Consider the following 16,723-nt stretch of genomic DNA (forward strand, 5'->3'; position numbering starts at 1 on the left):
AGTTACCAACATTCATCTCATGTTCAAAGTGTCACATTTGTGTTGCTTTTGTGTGAACAGCTCGACAATTATGATTTTTAAAGGCAAATTCCTTTGATAAGGAGTGATTATTTGTAAAGTTGGGTTGAAGTGTGGATGGTTTAAAGCTATTTTTATTTAACAGAAGTCTAGGCATTGGCAGATAGGCAGTATCCTTTTGTTGGCTGTGTTCTATTGTATAAATGGCCTTATGTTTGGGGAACCAATGGCATCATAAAATGTAGAACTGCTGCTGTGCTGTTGAACAAAGAGAGCCAATTTGAGTGGAGTAAACATGGGGACCAGATCCCATAGTAAACAGTAATTAAGTGCCCATACAAGTCCAGCATGACTGGAACTAAACTAAAACAAAGATGAATGGCACATTAAAGTTACATTCTCAGATGCAGCAATGGAAAATAAAACGTAAAATTGCATTGAGCTAAATGAATGTTCACAGATGAATAGCGCCATACTATAGCTCCCTCTATACTGTTTCCCCTTCATTTTTTTCCCTGTTTCTGTCTCTTCCTGAAACCAATGACCCACGCTAGACACATTTTAATGGGTTTGTAACTTTTCAGTGTCTCAGTAAAGTGAACTTAGGTGTCAGCAGATTGTTTTACCATGGGGGCTGACCTGTCCTTAACTGACTTCCAGGCACAGACAGGCACTTTTTAGCAAGTGTTACTAGATAACAGTCAACGGTGTGATCCCTGGTTGATGTATCTCCTCACTGGTGTTGTCAGACTTTTTACTGTGTTCTCCTCATTAACCCAGAGGTACTGAAACAAGCTGTGCTGAGATCAGGCAAAGGCACTTCTACCATGAATATAAGTCTCTGGAAAACATCTGCTATCACAGAAGTCTCTCACTTTATGAATGAATTTTAATAAACTAAGCTGCTGGGAAGGAAATATTAGTAAGTGTGTGTCGTGCATCACTGATGATCACAAAATGTGTTTTTAAGTTAAATAATTATCATTCATCTGTACTCTTACTGTTGACTCTTAAAACATGTATGAAAGCCCAGATTCTTGGAGGCTACTGTTAGACGTCCACTTACAATGAAACATGTGAAGCAGATTTGTCCCTTTTTAGTGACGAAATCCCAGGTCTGCAGCTTCCAATAAGCTTTGTCTGGAGATTGGCAGGAAGTAAGGTAATTAGTTTGTGGCCCTCTGTTTGAGCAGCGCACACCCAGGGGTGCCTGACTAATAACTAAATTGTGACACTGTAAAACAGAACAAAATCACTAGAATCATGAGAGAATTACTTTTTCATAGCAGTTTTCTGATTTTTATAGTTTGTAAAATGTCTATCAGTTGTGGGACTTTGAAGAGGTACAATAAACTAACCATGGATTCAGTCCAATGAATGAAAGTGCCACACACCAAAAGGGATTTATTTACAGTTTCAACCCTTGCAGACATTAAAGCAGGAGGTACACAAGACTATTTTGGATTAATTGTATCTGTATACCAGAAAGAACACGAATAATGCAAAATGAAAGCAGCACTCTTGGAGGAACACAAGAAGAAAGATGTAACTTTGTTATCAGCACTGATTCTTAGTATTAACAATGAGTATTTTACCAAGATATCAGGCCCAAATAAGCATCATACCCAAATCCTAGAGAAAGTAGAATGGAAGTTCACTAGGATGTTTCCTTGGATGAGGGGAATTGTCCTACGAAGAAAAAATGAATAGATTTGGCTGAGATTCTCTGTAGTTCAGAAGAAGGAGAGGTGGCCTAATTCTCCCCCATAAATTCTAAGTGTTGAATTAACTGGAGTAATTCACGCTTTTTTTTTAATGGGAGTTCACATTAGAATCTCCCTTACTCTATGTACTGCAGAGGCCACCAATGTGAACATCATTAGATTTTAGTGGGCAGGGCCTATTCCTACCTGGGAGGCTGAAACCAGCAGGCCTCTGCACATGCACAGTGGCCCAAACTATCAATTTCCTGATAGCTGGCCAGCCCAGGACCCCCGCAGTGCTGCTCCCCAACCTTCCACAGCCCAATTGCGGCCCCTCTGACTATTCCCAGGCTCAGCCGCACCCCATCCCCTGTCCCAAGCGATCCTGATCTCCAGCCCCTCCCCATAAATCCCCCCAGCAGTCCCAAGCCCCCACCCCAAGCACTGCTGACCCCTCAGCAGGCAGACTCCCCACCAGCCCAGCCAATCTCCAGCCAGTGCAGACCCCCTGGGAGGCGGATCTTCCCCACCCTCCAGCAAATCCTGCAGTGCACAGAGTAAGGGACATTCTAGTGTAAACTCCCACTGAAAAAAAAGTGTGAATTACTCCAGTTTTTCCTCAAGTTCAACCTTTCAGCCCACCCCAATTGCTGGCCTCTCTGCTGCTCTGGTCAATCCCAATGCATAGTGGCAGCCGGCCTCTCCAACACTGATAATTGCCGCTTGGCCTTGTCCCCCCCACCCCAATAGATCCCATTCCACTCCCCCCCCCCCCCCACTGTGGCACTGCTCCATGCCCAATGGGCACTGCCAAGATGTCCACTGGGCATGGGTACTTAGCCCCTTGGGCAGTGTGGGGGGCATAGGTTGGCACTGCCAAGGTGCCCATGCCTAGGGGGCACCACCCACCACTGCCTGACTCCCTGGGGGAGGCCCTGATTGCCCCCCTTCACTCCGGTAAGAGTCATCTGATAGTTCCCTGAAAGTGGGGACCTACTGTAAACCCCATTGGAGTGAAACACTCTGGTGGGATGGGAAAGGCTAGTAGACACAGAGAATTCAATTCTAGGCCCACTAATTACTTTTAAATTGTATTAAAAACAGATTTAAATAACTTATCTGGTCTTCCCGCCAGTTTCCAGCGCAGCTCTGGTGGTGCTTGTGGAGGGAACACAAATCCCACATTAGTGTGGTGGGGTGAGAGAATCGTCCCAATAAAATTCTTCTATAGCTTTGGAGGGTTAATACCAAGAAAATGATTCATCTGTTTGTGGGTTCAAGAACACGGTGTCACAGTCAGGGTCAGTCATTTAGGACTGAGACAAGGAGTAATTTCCTTACTCAGTGGATTGTGAATCTTTGGAATTCTCTATCCAGAGAGCTGTGGATCCTCAGGCATAGAAAGATCAAAGATAGAAGCTGGAGTGGGTCATTCGACCCTATGAGTCTGCTCTGTCATTCATTATGATCATAGCTGATCAGTCGTTGAGAATATTTAGAAGAGGTCAACAGATTGTTGAGTGCTCTGGAAATTGCAGTAAGGTGGAGTTGAGACATGATCTTATTGAATGGCAGGGCAGATTGGAAGGACCAAATGTTCTACTCCAGCTCCTAGTTCTTATATATTCATGTTCTTATGCTGCCACTCAAAATATAATTCAATGGACAACTGAAGTGTTTAGGTTTCTGCTTCCTGAATCACTCATGAAGAACCCTGCCAATACTTGAGAGGGGTCATGTCAAGACTTGTTATGGTCGGCTGTGTTCAGCACAACCTCACCATCAAAAGAGCTCAATGTTTGCTGGTAGGGCTACCAGCTGATGAGGAAGAAGACAAAGAGGAAGGGTATGTCAGAAATTCAACTGACTGTGGTACCAGTGAATGTAACCTCAATTCCCCTCTAAATAACAGTCCCACATCTCACCTTTCCTCCCTCCATCACATCAACTCTGCGGTCACTCAAGTAAAATAAAAGCCTCCACAAAACAAACATTCCAAACAAAATTTATAAATGAAACATTGCTAAATTGCATACATAAGTCAATTAATCATCCCTGTGCATTTGCTTAGTGATATCTTTGCTATCCTAGTGTCCATACGCATTGCTATCTCAGTAGTTGAAATCCTGCTGACCTTCAGTGGAGAAGCAGGCAGGAGCCTTGCAGGATGACCTTGAGCAGCTCAGGCCCCAGACATCTCGAATTTTTGACTACACTATCCCAGCATGGGCACCGGGAAGTTGGGCTGACAGGCAACACACAAGCCTTTGGCAGAGTGGCACTGTTGGCTGAATCGCTGTGGCACTCAATGTCAGTGCCTGAGCTGGAAGCTACGAATGTGAAAGCGAGTGGTGGTGCTTATACTCCATGCCTGTTTCTCTGCTCTTCCAGATCATTCTCTTCCACCACTGTCTGCGCAAATGGCAGTTCTCTGGAATCTGAAAGGAGAAATGTACAAGAGGTGCCTGTTTAAATCATCTGCAGGTTGTAAATTGAGGGATGAGATTATGGGATGAGGAGAAGAGGAACGTGAGGCAGAGGATTGGGTTTGAACATACCATCATCTTCAATGATTTCAATTCTGTCAATCTCAGATAAGGTCATACCATGGGGATAAGAATATGCATTTGTGCCTGTCTCCTGCTGGTGAGGTGTTATGCCTCCTTTTCCTATAAAAGAGAGGGGAGTGCACTTGTGGTGCAATGTACTTGAGTAATGTGATAGTTATGTTGAATAGATGGCACTGTGTACAAATATTGGAAATGGGTGTGAGGCTGGAAGCAGTTCTATGTGGCTGAAGTTAAGGTGAAAACATAATTTTTTTTAGTCTATTCATGGGATATGGGTGTCACTGGGGTATGGGCATTTATTGCCCATCCCTAATTGCTCATGAGGTATCAATACTCATACCTCAGACACAGTGAGGCGTTAGCATAATGGACTAGTAGTTCAGAGACTTATGGGAATGTTCTGGGGACCAGGGTTCAAATCCCACCATGGCAGATGGTGAAATTTAAATTCAATTAAAATTCTAACAAAATCATTATTGATTGTTACAAAAACCCATCTTGTTCACTCATGTCCTTTAGGGAAGAACAGGGTCTGTCATGTAGGGAAATCCAACTTCAGTCGGGTCATTTGATCTCAGTGCTGAGCTCATTTTCACTGGAGAGCGGGCATTATCTTACAGTGGGTGACTTACAATTTTTAGACTTGATGTAAATGCTTGTAAAAGGTGGATAAGGGCTGTGGAACTATCATAGTGTCATAGAGGTTTACAGCATGGAAACAGGCCCTCTGGCCCAACTTGTCCATGCTACACTTCTTTTTTAAAAGCCCTAAACTAATCCCAATTGCCCACATTTGGCCCGTATCCCTCTATACCCATTGTAACTATCTAAATCCTTTTTAAAGACATAATTGTACTCGCCTCTACTACTGGCAGCTTGTTCCAGACACTCACCACCCTCTGTGTGAAAAATTGCCCCTCTGGACACTTTTGTATCTCTCCCCTCTCACCTTAAACTTATGCCCTCTAGTTTTAGACTTCCCTACCTTTGGGAAAAGATATTGACTATCTAGCTGATCTGTGCCCCTCATTATTTTATAGAACTCTGTAAGATCACCCCTCAGCCTCCAGAGAAAAAAGTCCCAGTCTATTAGCCTCTCCTTATAACTCAGTCCATCAAGTCCCAGTAGCATCCTAGTGAATCTTTTCTGCACTCTTTTTAGTTTAACAATATCCTTTCTTTAACCGGGTAACCAGAATTGCACACAGTATTCCCAGTGTGGCCGTACCAATATATTGTACAATTTCAACAAGACATTCCAACTCCTGTATTCAATGTTCTGACCGATGAAACTAAGCATGCTGAATGCCTTCTTCACCACTCTGTCCACCTGTGACTCCACTTTCAATGAGCTATGAACATGTACCCCTAGATCTCTTTGTTCTGTAACTCTCCCCAATGCTCCACCATTAACTGAGTAAGTCCTGTTTCAGTTCAATCAACCAAAATGCATCACCTCGCATTTGTCTAAATTAAACTCCATCTGCCATTCATCAGCCCACTGGCCCAATTGATCAAGATCCTGTTGCAATTGGAGATAACTTTCTTAATTGTCCCCAATACCACCAATCTTAGTGTCATCTGCAAACTTATTAACCATTAAATCATTAAATTAAATAACAAATACAGTGGACCCAACACTGATCCCTGAGGCACACCATTGGTCACAGACTTCCAGTTTGAAAAATAACCCTCTACAACCACCCTCTGGCTTCTGTCAAGACGCCAATTTTGTATCCATTTAGCTACCTCACCCTAGATCATGTGAGATTTAACCTTATGCAACAACCTACCATGCAGTATCTTGTCAAAAGCCTTGCTAAAGTCCATGTAGACAACATCAACTGCACTGCCTTCATCTACCTTCTTGGTTATCCCTTCAAAAAACTCAATCAAATTTGTGAGACATGATTTTCCACTCACAAAGCCATGCTGACGGCCCCTATCAGTACTTGCGTCTCTAAATGCCTGTAGATCCTGTCTCTCATAATACCTTCCAACAATTTATCCACCACCTATGTGGGGCTCACTGGCCTGAGGTTCCCAGGTTTTTCCCTGCAACCCTTTTTAAACAAAGGCACAACATTTGCCACTCTCCAATCTTCAGGCACCTCACTCGTGACTATCAATGTTTCAAATATCTCAGCTAGGAGACCCGCAATTTCCTCCCTAGCGTCCCACAATGTCCTGAGATATACTTAATCAGCTCAATGTACTTAAATCCCCTAACCTTTAAATTTTGAGAAAGCAGCATGCAAATGTCTCTGAGTTAAAAAATTGGTGCTTGCAGTTTCAATAGGTGGTTGTTAACATAAATTTAACTGCTGTTATTGTCTTATTATAACTGCTTGACTGCCTCTACAATCTATCATTATCACAATGGTGGAGCTATAAATTCAGAGTTTGAGTGACAGCTCTGAAAGATTAATGGATTAGCTGTACATGGGGGGACTTAGAAGTATTTAGTGTACTTTTATCAATTAGAGTATCTTTTTATATTGAAGTCCGCAATAGATACTTAGAACTTTATTTCATCTCAGCATAGCCCTTAATGTCTGCCAATGGGTGGATGCTGGGAAAATTGGCATGAAGGGTGTAAGATCAAAGGATGGTAGGTGAGATACATGGATGGCATGAATGGCAATAAGTTGGTATGGGGCCATAAGTGGCTATGGCAGCAACATAAGTTGGAATGGACTGAATGAGTGAACACTGGGGGTAAGTGGAGGAGCACAGGTTAGTATGGAAGGTATAATGAACCATTAGGGATGGATAAAGGGACATAGGTTAGTATGGCAGGTATGAGGGGCTACTGAGGATTGGTACAGGTGCACAGCTAGTCATGAGCTGACATTGATAGGGCACGTGGAGTGGGTGTTGGGTGGGATACTGATGGGGAGTGTGAGGGGTGAGGGCCCAACATTCAATCACACAACTGGGACAAAGTCCCAGAACACTGAGGCGGGCTTTTTAACCAGTCAACTTTGACAATTGGTAGCTCCTGCAGCCACTTCCAAACTGCTTCTGGGGATTATGCAGGGCTCTTTTTCCTGAAGGAGATGTCACAAGATGGGAGTTCTCCCTACTCTGCATATTTACCTTAGGAGCAAAAATTTAGACCTAAGCCTGAGAGACAACACTGCCAGAGATCAGGCACCATAAACATCGAGGAAGTGAGAGGGTGTCAGAGTGAATGACCTTGAGGAAAAACAGAGCTGAACCCCAACAGATAAAGGTGGCAGATTCAGCAGAGAGAGCATCATGAGGCATATGAACAAAAAGAATGAAGAGATGACATGGCAAGCCAGTAGCTAGCTGATTGGATGCTCAGAAAGTCCAAATTTAGGGAGCACAGATGTGTATGGGTTCAGGAGTGGAAGAGCAGAGCGGAGTTAGCGCAAGCATTAGGGGCTGAGGTTAAGAAAAACTAAAACCAAATCTACACAAAGGAAAATGCTGATTGGTGAGCTGATGACTTTTTTATGGGTCTTCAATACATCAATGTTATTTATGTTGCATTTAGTTAGCCTAATACGTAGACGAATGGTAGGGTGTCTCAGTCCCTTCAATTGCAAATCCTGTGTCATGTGGGAACTACAGAAGACTTCTCATGTCTTAGAAAACCACATGTGCAAGAAGAAGTATTTTTCTAGATGTAGTCACCCTATGGCTTAAGGGTACATATAATGTGGAGATGTGGCGATGGACTGTGGTGAGAACAGTAAGAAGCCTCACAACACCAGGGTAAAGTCCAACAGATTTATTTAGTATCATGAGCTTTTGAGCACTGCTCCTTCATCAGGTACTTGGAGCAGTGCTCCGAAAGCTCATGATACCAAATAAACCTGTTGGACTTTACCCTGGTGTTGTGAGACTTCTTACTAAGGGTATATAGATATAGAGAGAATGGACAACGTCAAGGAAGGCTAGGCATGCCATTCTAGGGCTCATTCTCAAACCAGTATTCAATTCTGAATATGAATGAAAGTAATTGGTTCATCTAGGGGTGCAGCCAGAGCCATGACCACAGCAACATGGATGGCTCAGCAGACCTGGGGTGATGGGAATGGCAGGAGGCAAATTGGGAAAGCAATAGAGATGGGGGATTCTCAGCAGTTCAGACAACATCTGTGGGGAGAGAAACAAAGTTAACATTTCAGGTTGGTGGCCTAGCATTGGAACAGGGAAAAGTTAGAGGTTTAAAGAGATGAAATGGACAAGGGTGGGGGAAAGACAAACAAAAAGCATGACCTCTGAAAGTGTGGAATATGGAAGAGATTAAATAACAAAAGAAGTAATCATTCAGTGTAGGTCTGTGTGGGGACAGTGTTTCCACAGTGCTGTTCGATGAGGAGTTCAGGATTTTGACGCAGTGACAGTGAAGGAAATGTGATATATTTCCAAGTTAGCATAGTGTGTGATTTACAAGTGCTGGTGTTTTGTGCATCTGCTTTCCTTCTGGGTCAGTAAGGGTTACAAGCTTGGGAGATGCTGTTGAAAAAGCCTTGGTGAGTTGCTGCAGTGCATATAAAGATCAGTGGCACTCAAACTTTTTGGTTGTAGGACCTTGTTTCAAATCAATTATGGGCCAGCCATTTGGCCCAGGTAAATTATAATATGAGAAAATGGTTATAATGTGGAAGTGTAACATATAATAAGTGTTTAATAATGCTTTTCAAAAGAAAAGGTATTTACTTACAGGTAACAGTGAAACAAGATGTGTGTACTTGTCACTGCATGGTCTTCTTTGGCAGGTGGATAGAGGGAGAGAGGAGGAGCATGAGAGGGCAGAAACACAGACCCAAGGAGAGCAAGAGCACAGAGAAGCAGAAACCCTGAGAGAGCAAGAGTGCAGAGAGCAGGAGCATGAGGAGAGCAGGAGCATGGAGAGGGCATGAGCACAGGGAGAGCAGGAGCACAGAGATAGAGCAGGAGCACGGGGAGAGCAGGAGCACGGGGAGAGCAGGAGCACGGGGAGAGCAGGAGCACGGGGAGAGCAGGTGCACAGAGAGAGCAGGAGCACAGAGAGAGGGCAGGAGCGCGGGGAGAGCAGGAGCGCGGGGAGAGCAGGAGCACGGGGAGAGCAGGAGCACAGAGATAGAGCAGGAGCGCGGGGAGAGCAGGAGCGCGGGGAGAGCAGGAGCGCGGGGAGAGCAGGAGCGCGGGGAGAGCAGGAGCGCGGGGAGAGCAGGAGCACGGGGGGAGCTGAAGCACAGAGATAGAGCAGGAGCACGGGGAGAGCAGGAGCGCGGGGAGAGCAGGAGCGCGGGGAGAGCAGGAGCGCGGGGAGAGCAGGAGCGCGGGGAGAGCAGGAGCGCGGGGAGAGCAGGAGCGCGGGGAGAGCAGGAACAGGGGGAGAGCAGGAGCACAGAGAGAGCTGGAGCACAGAGATAGAGCAGGAGCGCGGGGAGAGCAGGAGCGCGGGGAGAGCAGGAGCGCGGGGAGAGCAGGAGCACAGAGATAGAGCAGGAGCACGGGGAGAGCAGGAGCACGGGGAGAGCAGGAGCACAGAGATAGAGCAGGAGCACGGGGAGAGCAAGGGCGCGGGGAGAGCAGGAGCGCGGGGAGAGCAGGAGCGCGGGGAGAGCAGGAGCACAGAGACAGCTGGAGCACAGAGATAGAGCAGGAGCACAGGGAGAGCAGGAGCACAGGGAGAGCAGGAGCATGGGGAGAGCTGGAGCACAGAGATAGAGCAGGAGCACGGGGAGAGCAGGAGCATGGGGAGAGCAGGAACACGGAGGGAGCAGAGACCTGCAGAGAATAGAGATCTCAACAGCTCAGAAACATTGAGGGGTCAGGAACATGGACAGGGCAGAAGCACAGAGAAACAGCAAGAGCATAGGGAGAGCTGGAGCTTGGCGAGAAAGAGAAAACAGGGGGAGAAGAATGCTGCTCCAGTCACTGCTCACTCACTGACTTTTGATCATTGCACCCTGGGCTGTCTCCTGTGTCACTTAAGTGCAATGTCAGCTTTGCAACACAGACTCCGGCAAGATTTCCGTGGAGCATCCACAGGTCCATTTGAAAGCCAGTAGTGTAGACGGTACACACTAGACTGCAGACACAGCTTGAATGTAGTTGAGAGAGTGAATGTTTATTGGATGGGGTGCCAATTAAGTGGGCTGCTTTGTCCTGAATTGTATTTAGTTTCCTGAGTGTTGTTAAAGCTTCATTCAAGACAAGGCACTCCTGATTATGCCTTGTAGTTGGTGAGCAGACTATGGGCAATCAGGAAGTAAGTCAGTCACCGCAGCATTCCCAGCCTCTAATCTGCTCTTCCTGCCACTCTTTTTGAATGACAGACCCAGTTAAATTTCTGGCAGGGTGGAAATCCAGTAAGTAGTCTCATGACACCAGGTTAAAGTCCAACCAGTTTATCTCCAGATCACAGGGTGGAAATCGGCAGATGGTTTCCTTGCCCATACATTGCACGAGACCATACGATTTCATAGGCTCAGGAATAAATGTTGAGGAGTCCCAGAGCAACTCCTTCTGAACTTTATGCAGTAAAGATAGGCAATAACACCTCCTCCATGATCACCCTCAACACTGGTGCCCCACAAGGCTGTGTTCTCAGCCCCTTATTATATTCCTTGTAGACCTATGATTGTGCGGCCAAATTCTCCTCCAATTCGACTTTCAAGTTTGCTGATGACAACACTGTAGTGGTTCAGATCTCAAACAATGATAAGACAGAGTACAGGAATGAGATAAAGAATCTGGCGAACTGGTGCAGCAACAAAAATGTTTCCCTCAATGTCAACAAAACAAAGGAGATTGTCATTGACTTCAGGAAGCATAATGGAGAACATGCCCCTGAATACATCAATGGGGACAAAGTAGAAAGGATCGAGAGCTTCAAGTTTTTAGGTGTCCAGATCACCAACATTCTGTCCTGGTCCCCCCATGCCGACACTTCAGTTAAGAAAGCCCACCAATACCTCTACTTTCTCACAAGACTAAGGAAATTTGGCATATCAGCTACAACTCTCGCCAACTTTTACAGATGCAACATAGAAAGTATTTTTTCTGGTTGTATCACAGCTTGGTATGTCTGTTGCTCTGCCCAAGACCGCAAGGAACTACAAAAGGTCATGAATGTAGCCCAATCCATCACGCAGACCAGCCTCCCATTCATTGACTCTGTCTATACTTCCCACTGCCTCAGCAAAGCAGCCAACATAATTCAGGACCTCATGCACCCTGGACATTCTCTCTTCCACCTTCTTCCTTCGGGAAAAAGATACAAAAGTCTGAGGTCACATACCAACTGACTCAAGAACAGCTTCTTCCCTGCTGCTGTCAAGACTTTTGAATGGACTTACCTCGCATTGAGTTGATCTTTCTCTACACCCTAGCTATGACTGTAACACTACATTATGCACTCTCTCGTTTCTTTCTCTATGAACAGTACGCTTCGTCTGTATAGTGTGCAAGAAACAATATTGTACACTGTATGTTGATACATGTGACAATAATAAATCAAATCAAATCACTGTATGGGTCAGTCCTGCTATTGAGACAGGACATGCAGTGGGATGGCAATGGAGGAGTCTGGGACATTGGTGTAAGGTATAATTTGGTGAGTATGACCACATTGCTTGAATAGTCTGAGGGACAGGTCTCCCAGTTTAGCACAAGTCCCCATTTATTCTTGAGGAACTGGGGTGGGTGTAGATTTGTCACAGCCTAGGTCCCAGTTGTTTCCTCCTATATTTTGTAGTAATTGTTTGATACAACTGAATGGCCTGCCAGGCTATTCCAGACTGTAATCAAAACTCAACCATTTTGCCATGGTCTGTTGAGGCACATAGACTATGCAAGGGTAGAAAATTTCTCCCGCCAAATAATTAGTGAATCAGGTCAGTCTTTAACGATAATCTGGCAGTTCTATGAGAACTATTATTGGTGCTAGCTTCCAATATTTAAGTGTCCCAGCTGCTGGTGGGTATTGACGTCAAGACTCCAAATTACTAGTCCAGAAGCCTAACCAGTGATGCTACCATTCCCACTGCTGTGAAAAGCATGGAAACATTTTCACTACTCTGCCCTATTTTCATGACTCTGGCGGCACGGTGGCACAGTGGTTAGCACTGCTGCCTCACAGTACCAGGGAACCGGGTACGATTTGGGTCACTGTCTGTGCGGAGTTTGCACATTCTCCCTGTGTCTATATGGATTTCCTCCCACAGTCTAAAAGACATGCTAGTTAGGTGCATTGACCATGTTAAATTCCCCATCAGTGTACCCAAACAGGCAACAAGGGGATTTTCACAGTAACTTAATTGCAGTGTTAACGTAAGCCTACTTGTGACACTAACAAATAAAAACAAACTAAAAAAAACTAAATGGGAGTTGACCCTAGTCTTGGGAAAAACACCCTGTACTCCACCAGTGTAACAGTGTGACACTATACAATACGAATTGTATAGTGATCTCTCTGAGTGAAGCTATCTTTAATCAGGCAGTTTTGTGTATTAATGTTGAAACTGATCTGAGGCTGCCCAAACTCATTTTGCCTGATGGTCAGCTAAAAGAGGAGACTTTCACCTCATTACATTGAGCTGATTGAATCCAAGTCTCACATGAGAGAGGTTGCTTTTTAACCCCAGTTCCTTCAAGTGTGCAATTATGCTATGCAAGACTGCAAAACATAGGTTTGCCTAACCAAAACCTGCTCTATGTTTTCATTAATGGCTAACAGAATAACCTAAATGAGCTATTTTCTCATTGACCCCATCTTAACAACATAATCCCTGTGATTTTATCTGTTTATGATTAATTTGACAAGCCAATATTATCAAGGTCAATTTCAAAAGATTTATAATGACATTAAGAGCTTGTAGTCAGGCTGCTGTGTGGTTTACTCTGGTTAAAATCATCAATAAAACAAACCTCTTACCAATTCAAGAGGTATAAATTAATATCATTTAAATCTTGTACATAGTACATCATGTTCAAATATGTCTTTGCAAGAAATTTCACGTGTTTCTAATCGGTTCAATTTATCATATGCTTCACTCATACAAAATAGTAGGAAAAGCTTTAGTAGCCTATAAGACCATAAGGAAAAGGAACAGCAGTAGACCATGCAGTCCTTCAAGTCTGTGACACCATTTAATAGGATTATGGCTGGTCCGACATTCTTCACGAACAATTTCCTGCCCTTTCCCTGTAACCCTTGATTCCCTTACTGATCCAAAATCTATCTATCTTAGCCTTAAATGGATACTAGGGCTTTGCCCCCATTGCTCTTTGTAGCAAAGAATTCCAAAGACTCACAACCCTCTGAGAGAAGAAGTTCCTCCTCAATTCAGTCTTAAATTGGCAACGCTTTATTCTGAGACTATGCCCTCAGGTGCTAGACTCTCCCATGAGGGGAAACGTCCTTTCAGCATTTACCCTGTCAAACCCCTTAAGAATCATATATGTTTCAATTAAATCACCTCTCATTCTTCTACATTCCAATGAGTAGAGTCCCAATCTGTTTAACCTTTCATCATAAGACAATCCCTCCATAGCAGGGATCAACCTAGTGAACTTTCTCTGAACTGCCTTAAATGAAATAATATCTTTCCTTAAATAAGGGAACAAAACCACTCACAGTACTCCTGATATGGTCGCATCAGTACCTTGTATAGTTGCAGCAAGACCTCCCTATTCTTATACTCCAACCCTCTTGAAATAAAGGCCAACATTCCATTATCTTTCCTGATTACCTGCTGCACATGTGCTATCTTTCTGTGTTTCTTATGCAAGTACCCCCAAGTTCCTTTGTGTTGTAACTTTCTGCAGGTTTTCTCCCTTTAAATAATACCCTGTTCTTTTGTTCTCTCTTCCAAAATTAACAATTTCACATTTCCCACATTGCTTCCGTTGTCCACTTAAGTTATCTATATGTGTCCCTCTTGAACCTTGTCTTTCCATATATTTCCACCTATTTATTTCTGCAATGTCCACCAATCTACCCAAAAAAGCAATATTTAATATAATAAACATAAAAAATCACAAATTACAGAATAAAATGAGAAAACTTACCAATGTTTACTGACTGCATTCTTGCCACACTTTAACTGACTTTTACCTCCACAGAATTCAGCAGCTTTGGCATTGCCTTTAATCACTACACAAAAGTGACCATATTTCATAAGTAATTAATTGGTTGCAAAGTATTTTGGAACATTCTGAGGATGGAAAAGATGCTATATAAATGTAAACTTAAACATTTTTCTTACTATCTACATTCATAGGGAATATACCATAGGAGATAGCTAATTTCTGTTTGAATAAACTGCACTTCAGTCATTGTCATGGATCATTTTATTAAATGTACGTGTTTTGTGTTTGTGTGTGTGGTGTGACCTTCCTCATATGCTGATGCACCTCTCATGGCTCGTGGCCACTGCAGCACATCTGGGTGGAATTTTCCCAAATCACCTGCCACAGGAATCATAGCAGGCGGGATAAGTCCATGCAAAGGTCCACTAACCTCAGATGGAATTTGGGCCTTGGGGTGAGGGCAGCCAGAAAATCCCGCCAAGTGTTTAACTGATATGGTTATGAGCTAGCATCAATATAAGTTTCTCTTTGTTTGATTGGACTTCATGTTCATATTATCAGAAAATGGTGCTTCTTTAGGTGGAGAGGAACCTGTGGAATGGTTTTCTGTCATTGGCCTAATAAAAAATAGGAAAGAACTGTATATTCCCTGGAATCCCCTTTCCAAACTTCCAAAAGACACTCCCTAAAGAAGATCAGGAGCCAATGTAGATTGCAGATACATTAAATCAAGATGTAAAAGAAAATGGAACACATGTTATGTGCTAAGGGCAGCTGTACTATCCATTCAGTAGAAGCAAATTACAACTACAAGCAAATGTTTGCAAAGTCATAACTTGTTTCAATTTTGTCTGATCTTATGTACGGCATAAATGATCAGTTCAGTTGACATGTAAACAAAAATTAGCATTTCAATAAGAAAGCTACTCAAATTTAGTTGTATAATATTGCACTACAAGTAACTACCTCAAGCACTGACGTTACAGTAGTAACACAGATCATGAGCAATTGATTGCAAAAAATCAGAAAGCATAACTCAATCAAAAGAGAGAATGGAGACAAATGTGACATGGGTGAAGAGTTAAATTATTTTTAAAATTATTTCAGTAGATTTAAGTGAATGTGAGAAGAATATTGCTGTATAAGGAGGTTTGCTTTATTAATATTGGGACTTTGTGATGAAATTGGCTGGGCCAGAGACTCAGGGACTCCATGGCACCTGTTGGTATCTGAGGATTGACAACTACAAATATTCATGTCATAAATTCAGTTTGGTTTTGAACGGAGGTCTTCAAGAAAAAAGTACCTCCCTTTTTGAAAACATTATCCCATAGAAACTGAAAACCTGAATCCAACCCAAGCTGCTAGGATGAATGCCTTCTCTCTTTGCCAACAGGCCCACTACAGACATAATAAAAGTCCTTATTGTGTGCCTGTTAAGGGTTTGAGTTGATCAGTCCCTTTCAAAAATAGATAGCAGCAGGACTGAGATCAGCAAACTCCAGGAACTCTGCATCATACGTTTCTATTTTGTCTAGCTTAGTGCGGCAACTGGGTAGCGTCTTTGGCCTTTCGGCTAAAAGGAAGATTATTCAGGATTTTAATACAGGTCACACCATCTCTATTCAATACATCAAAACAAAAAAAATCAAAAATAAATATTTTCTTTAAGTGCTTCATTTAATATCAAGAACAAAGAGCTGGGAGAGACCTTAAATTAATGAACTAATCCTGTGATTCCCTAACACTGCTGAAATGTTTTGTTTAGAATACCATCACACTGATTGATGGGGAGATCATTTGAAGCTAACCCACCCAGTAGGAACCTGATGGGATCAGATGGACTGCCCACTTTACACTCCATCTCAATTTACCTCACTTTAAATAAATCAGACAGGGTGTAAAATGGACAGCTGATCCATTTCCCACCTGTTAGGTCAGGTTAAAATGACCCCCATGATTTTGTAACTCACTTATAATCATTAGTTATCTTAAATGTGATTGCATGACTATTCATCTACTTTCTTCTCAGGTGAAATCCACTTTGCTGCTTGTTTCTGGGCTTTACTATGATCTCCAGCTTTGCTTCAAGTCCCACCTGCTTCTCCATGTCATATGCGTGCCTACCTATATAAACCTCTTCTTTGGGTTTAAATTCTGTCAAAGCCTGACTTAACCTACCCCAGAAACATCTGCAAGTCCTATATTCTAGCTCTTCTGCTTCTGGCCTCTTGTGCATTCCTCCCTTTCTTTCCCCTTATCATGCAGCCATGCTTTCAGCAATATGGACTAGACATTAAGGAATCCCCTCCCTAAGTCTCTCTGAACTCCACTTCCTTTCCTACTTTAAGATCCTCATTAAACCCTAGCTCT

General features: G+C 43.4%; 1 protein-coding gene across 6 annotated transcripts in view; it reads right to left on the minus strand.

Annotated features, from left to right (window-relative positions):
• The window catches only part of lrp2a (low density lipoprotein receptor-related protein 2a), a 298,347-nt gene that overhangs the window by 269,647 nt on the left and 11,977 nt on the right, over nt 1–16,723 (minus strand). Inside the window, exon 1 of one of the 6 annotated variants that reach the window (XM_080199225.1) lies at nt 1,085–1,109. The exons of the other annotated variants lie outside the window; for them this stretch is intronic. Coding sequence (XP_080055351.1) covers nt 1,085–1,094 — 10 coding nt within the window. The 5' untranslated portion in view covers nt 1,095–1,109. Of the gene's footprint in view, nt 1–1,084; nt 1,110–16,723 lie in introns of those variants that run through there. 6 annotated transcript variants of the gene reach the window in all.

This window comes from Carcharhinus amblyrhynchos, chromosome 11, assembly GCF_965287045.1.
Source record: "Carcharhinus amblyrhynchos chromosome 11, sCarAmb.v2.hapA, whole genome shotgun sequence".
In the NCBI taxonomy this organism is placed as follows: Eukaryota; Metazoa; Chordata; class Chondrichthyes; order Carcharhiniformes; family Carcharhinidae; genus Carcharhinus; species Carcharhinus amblyrhynchos.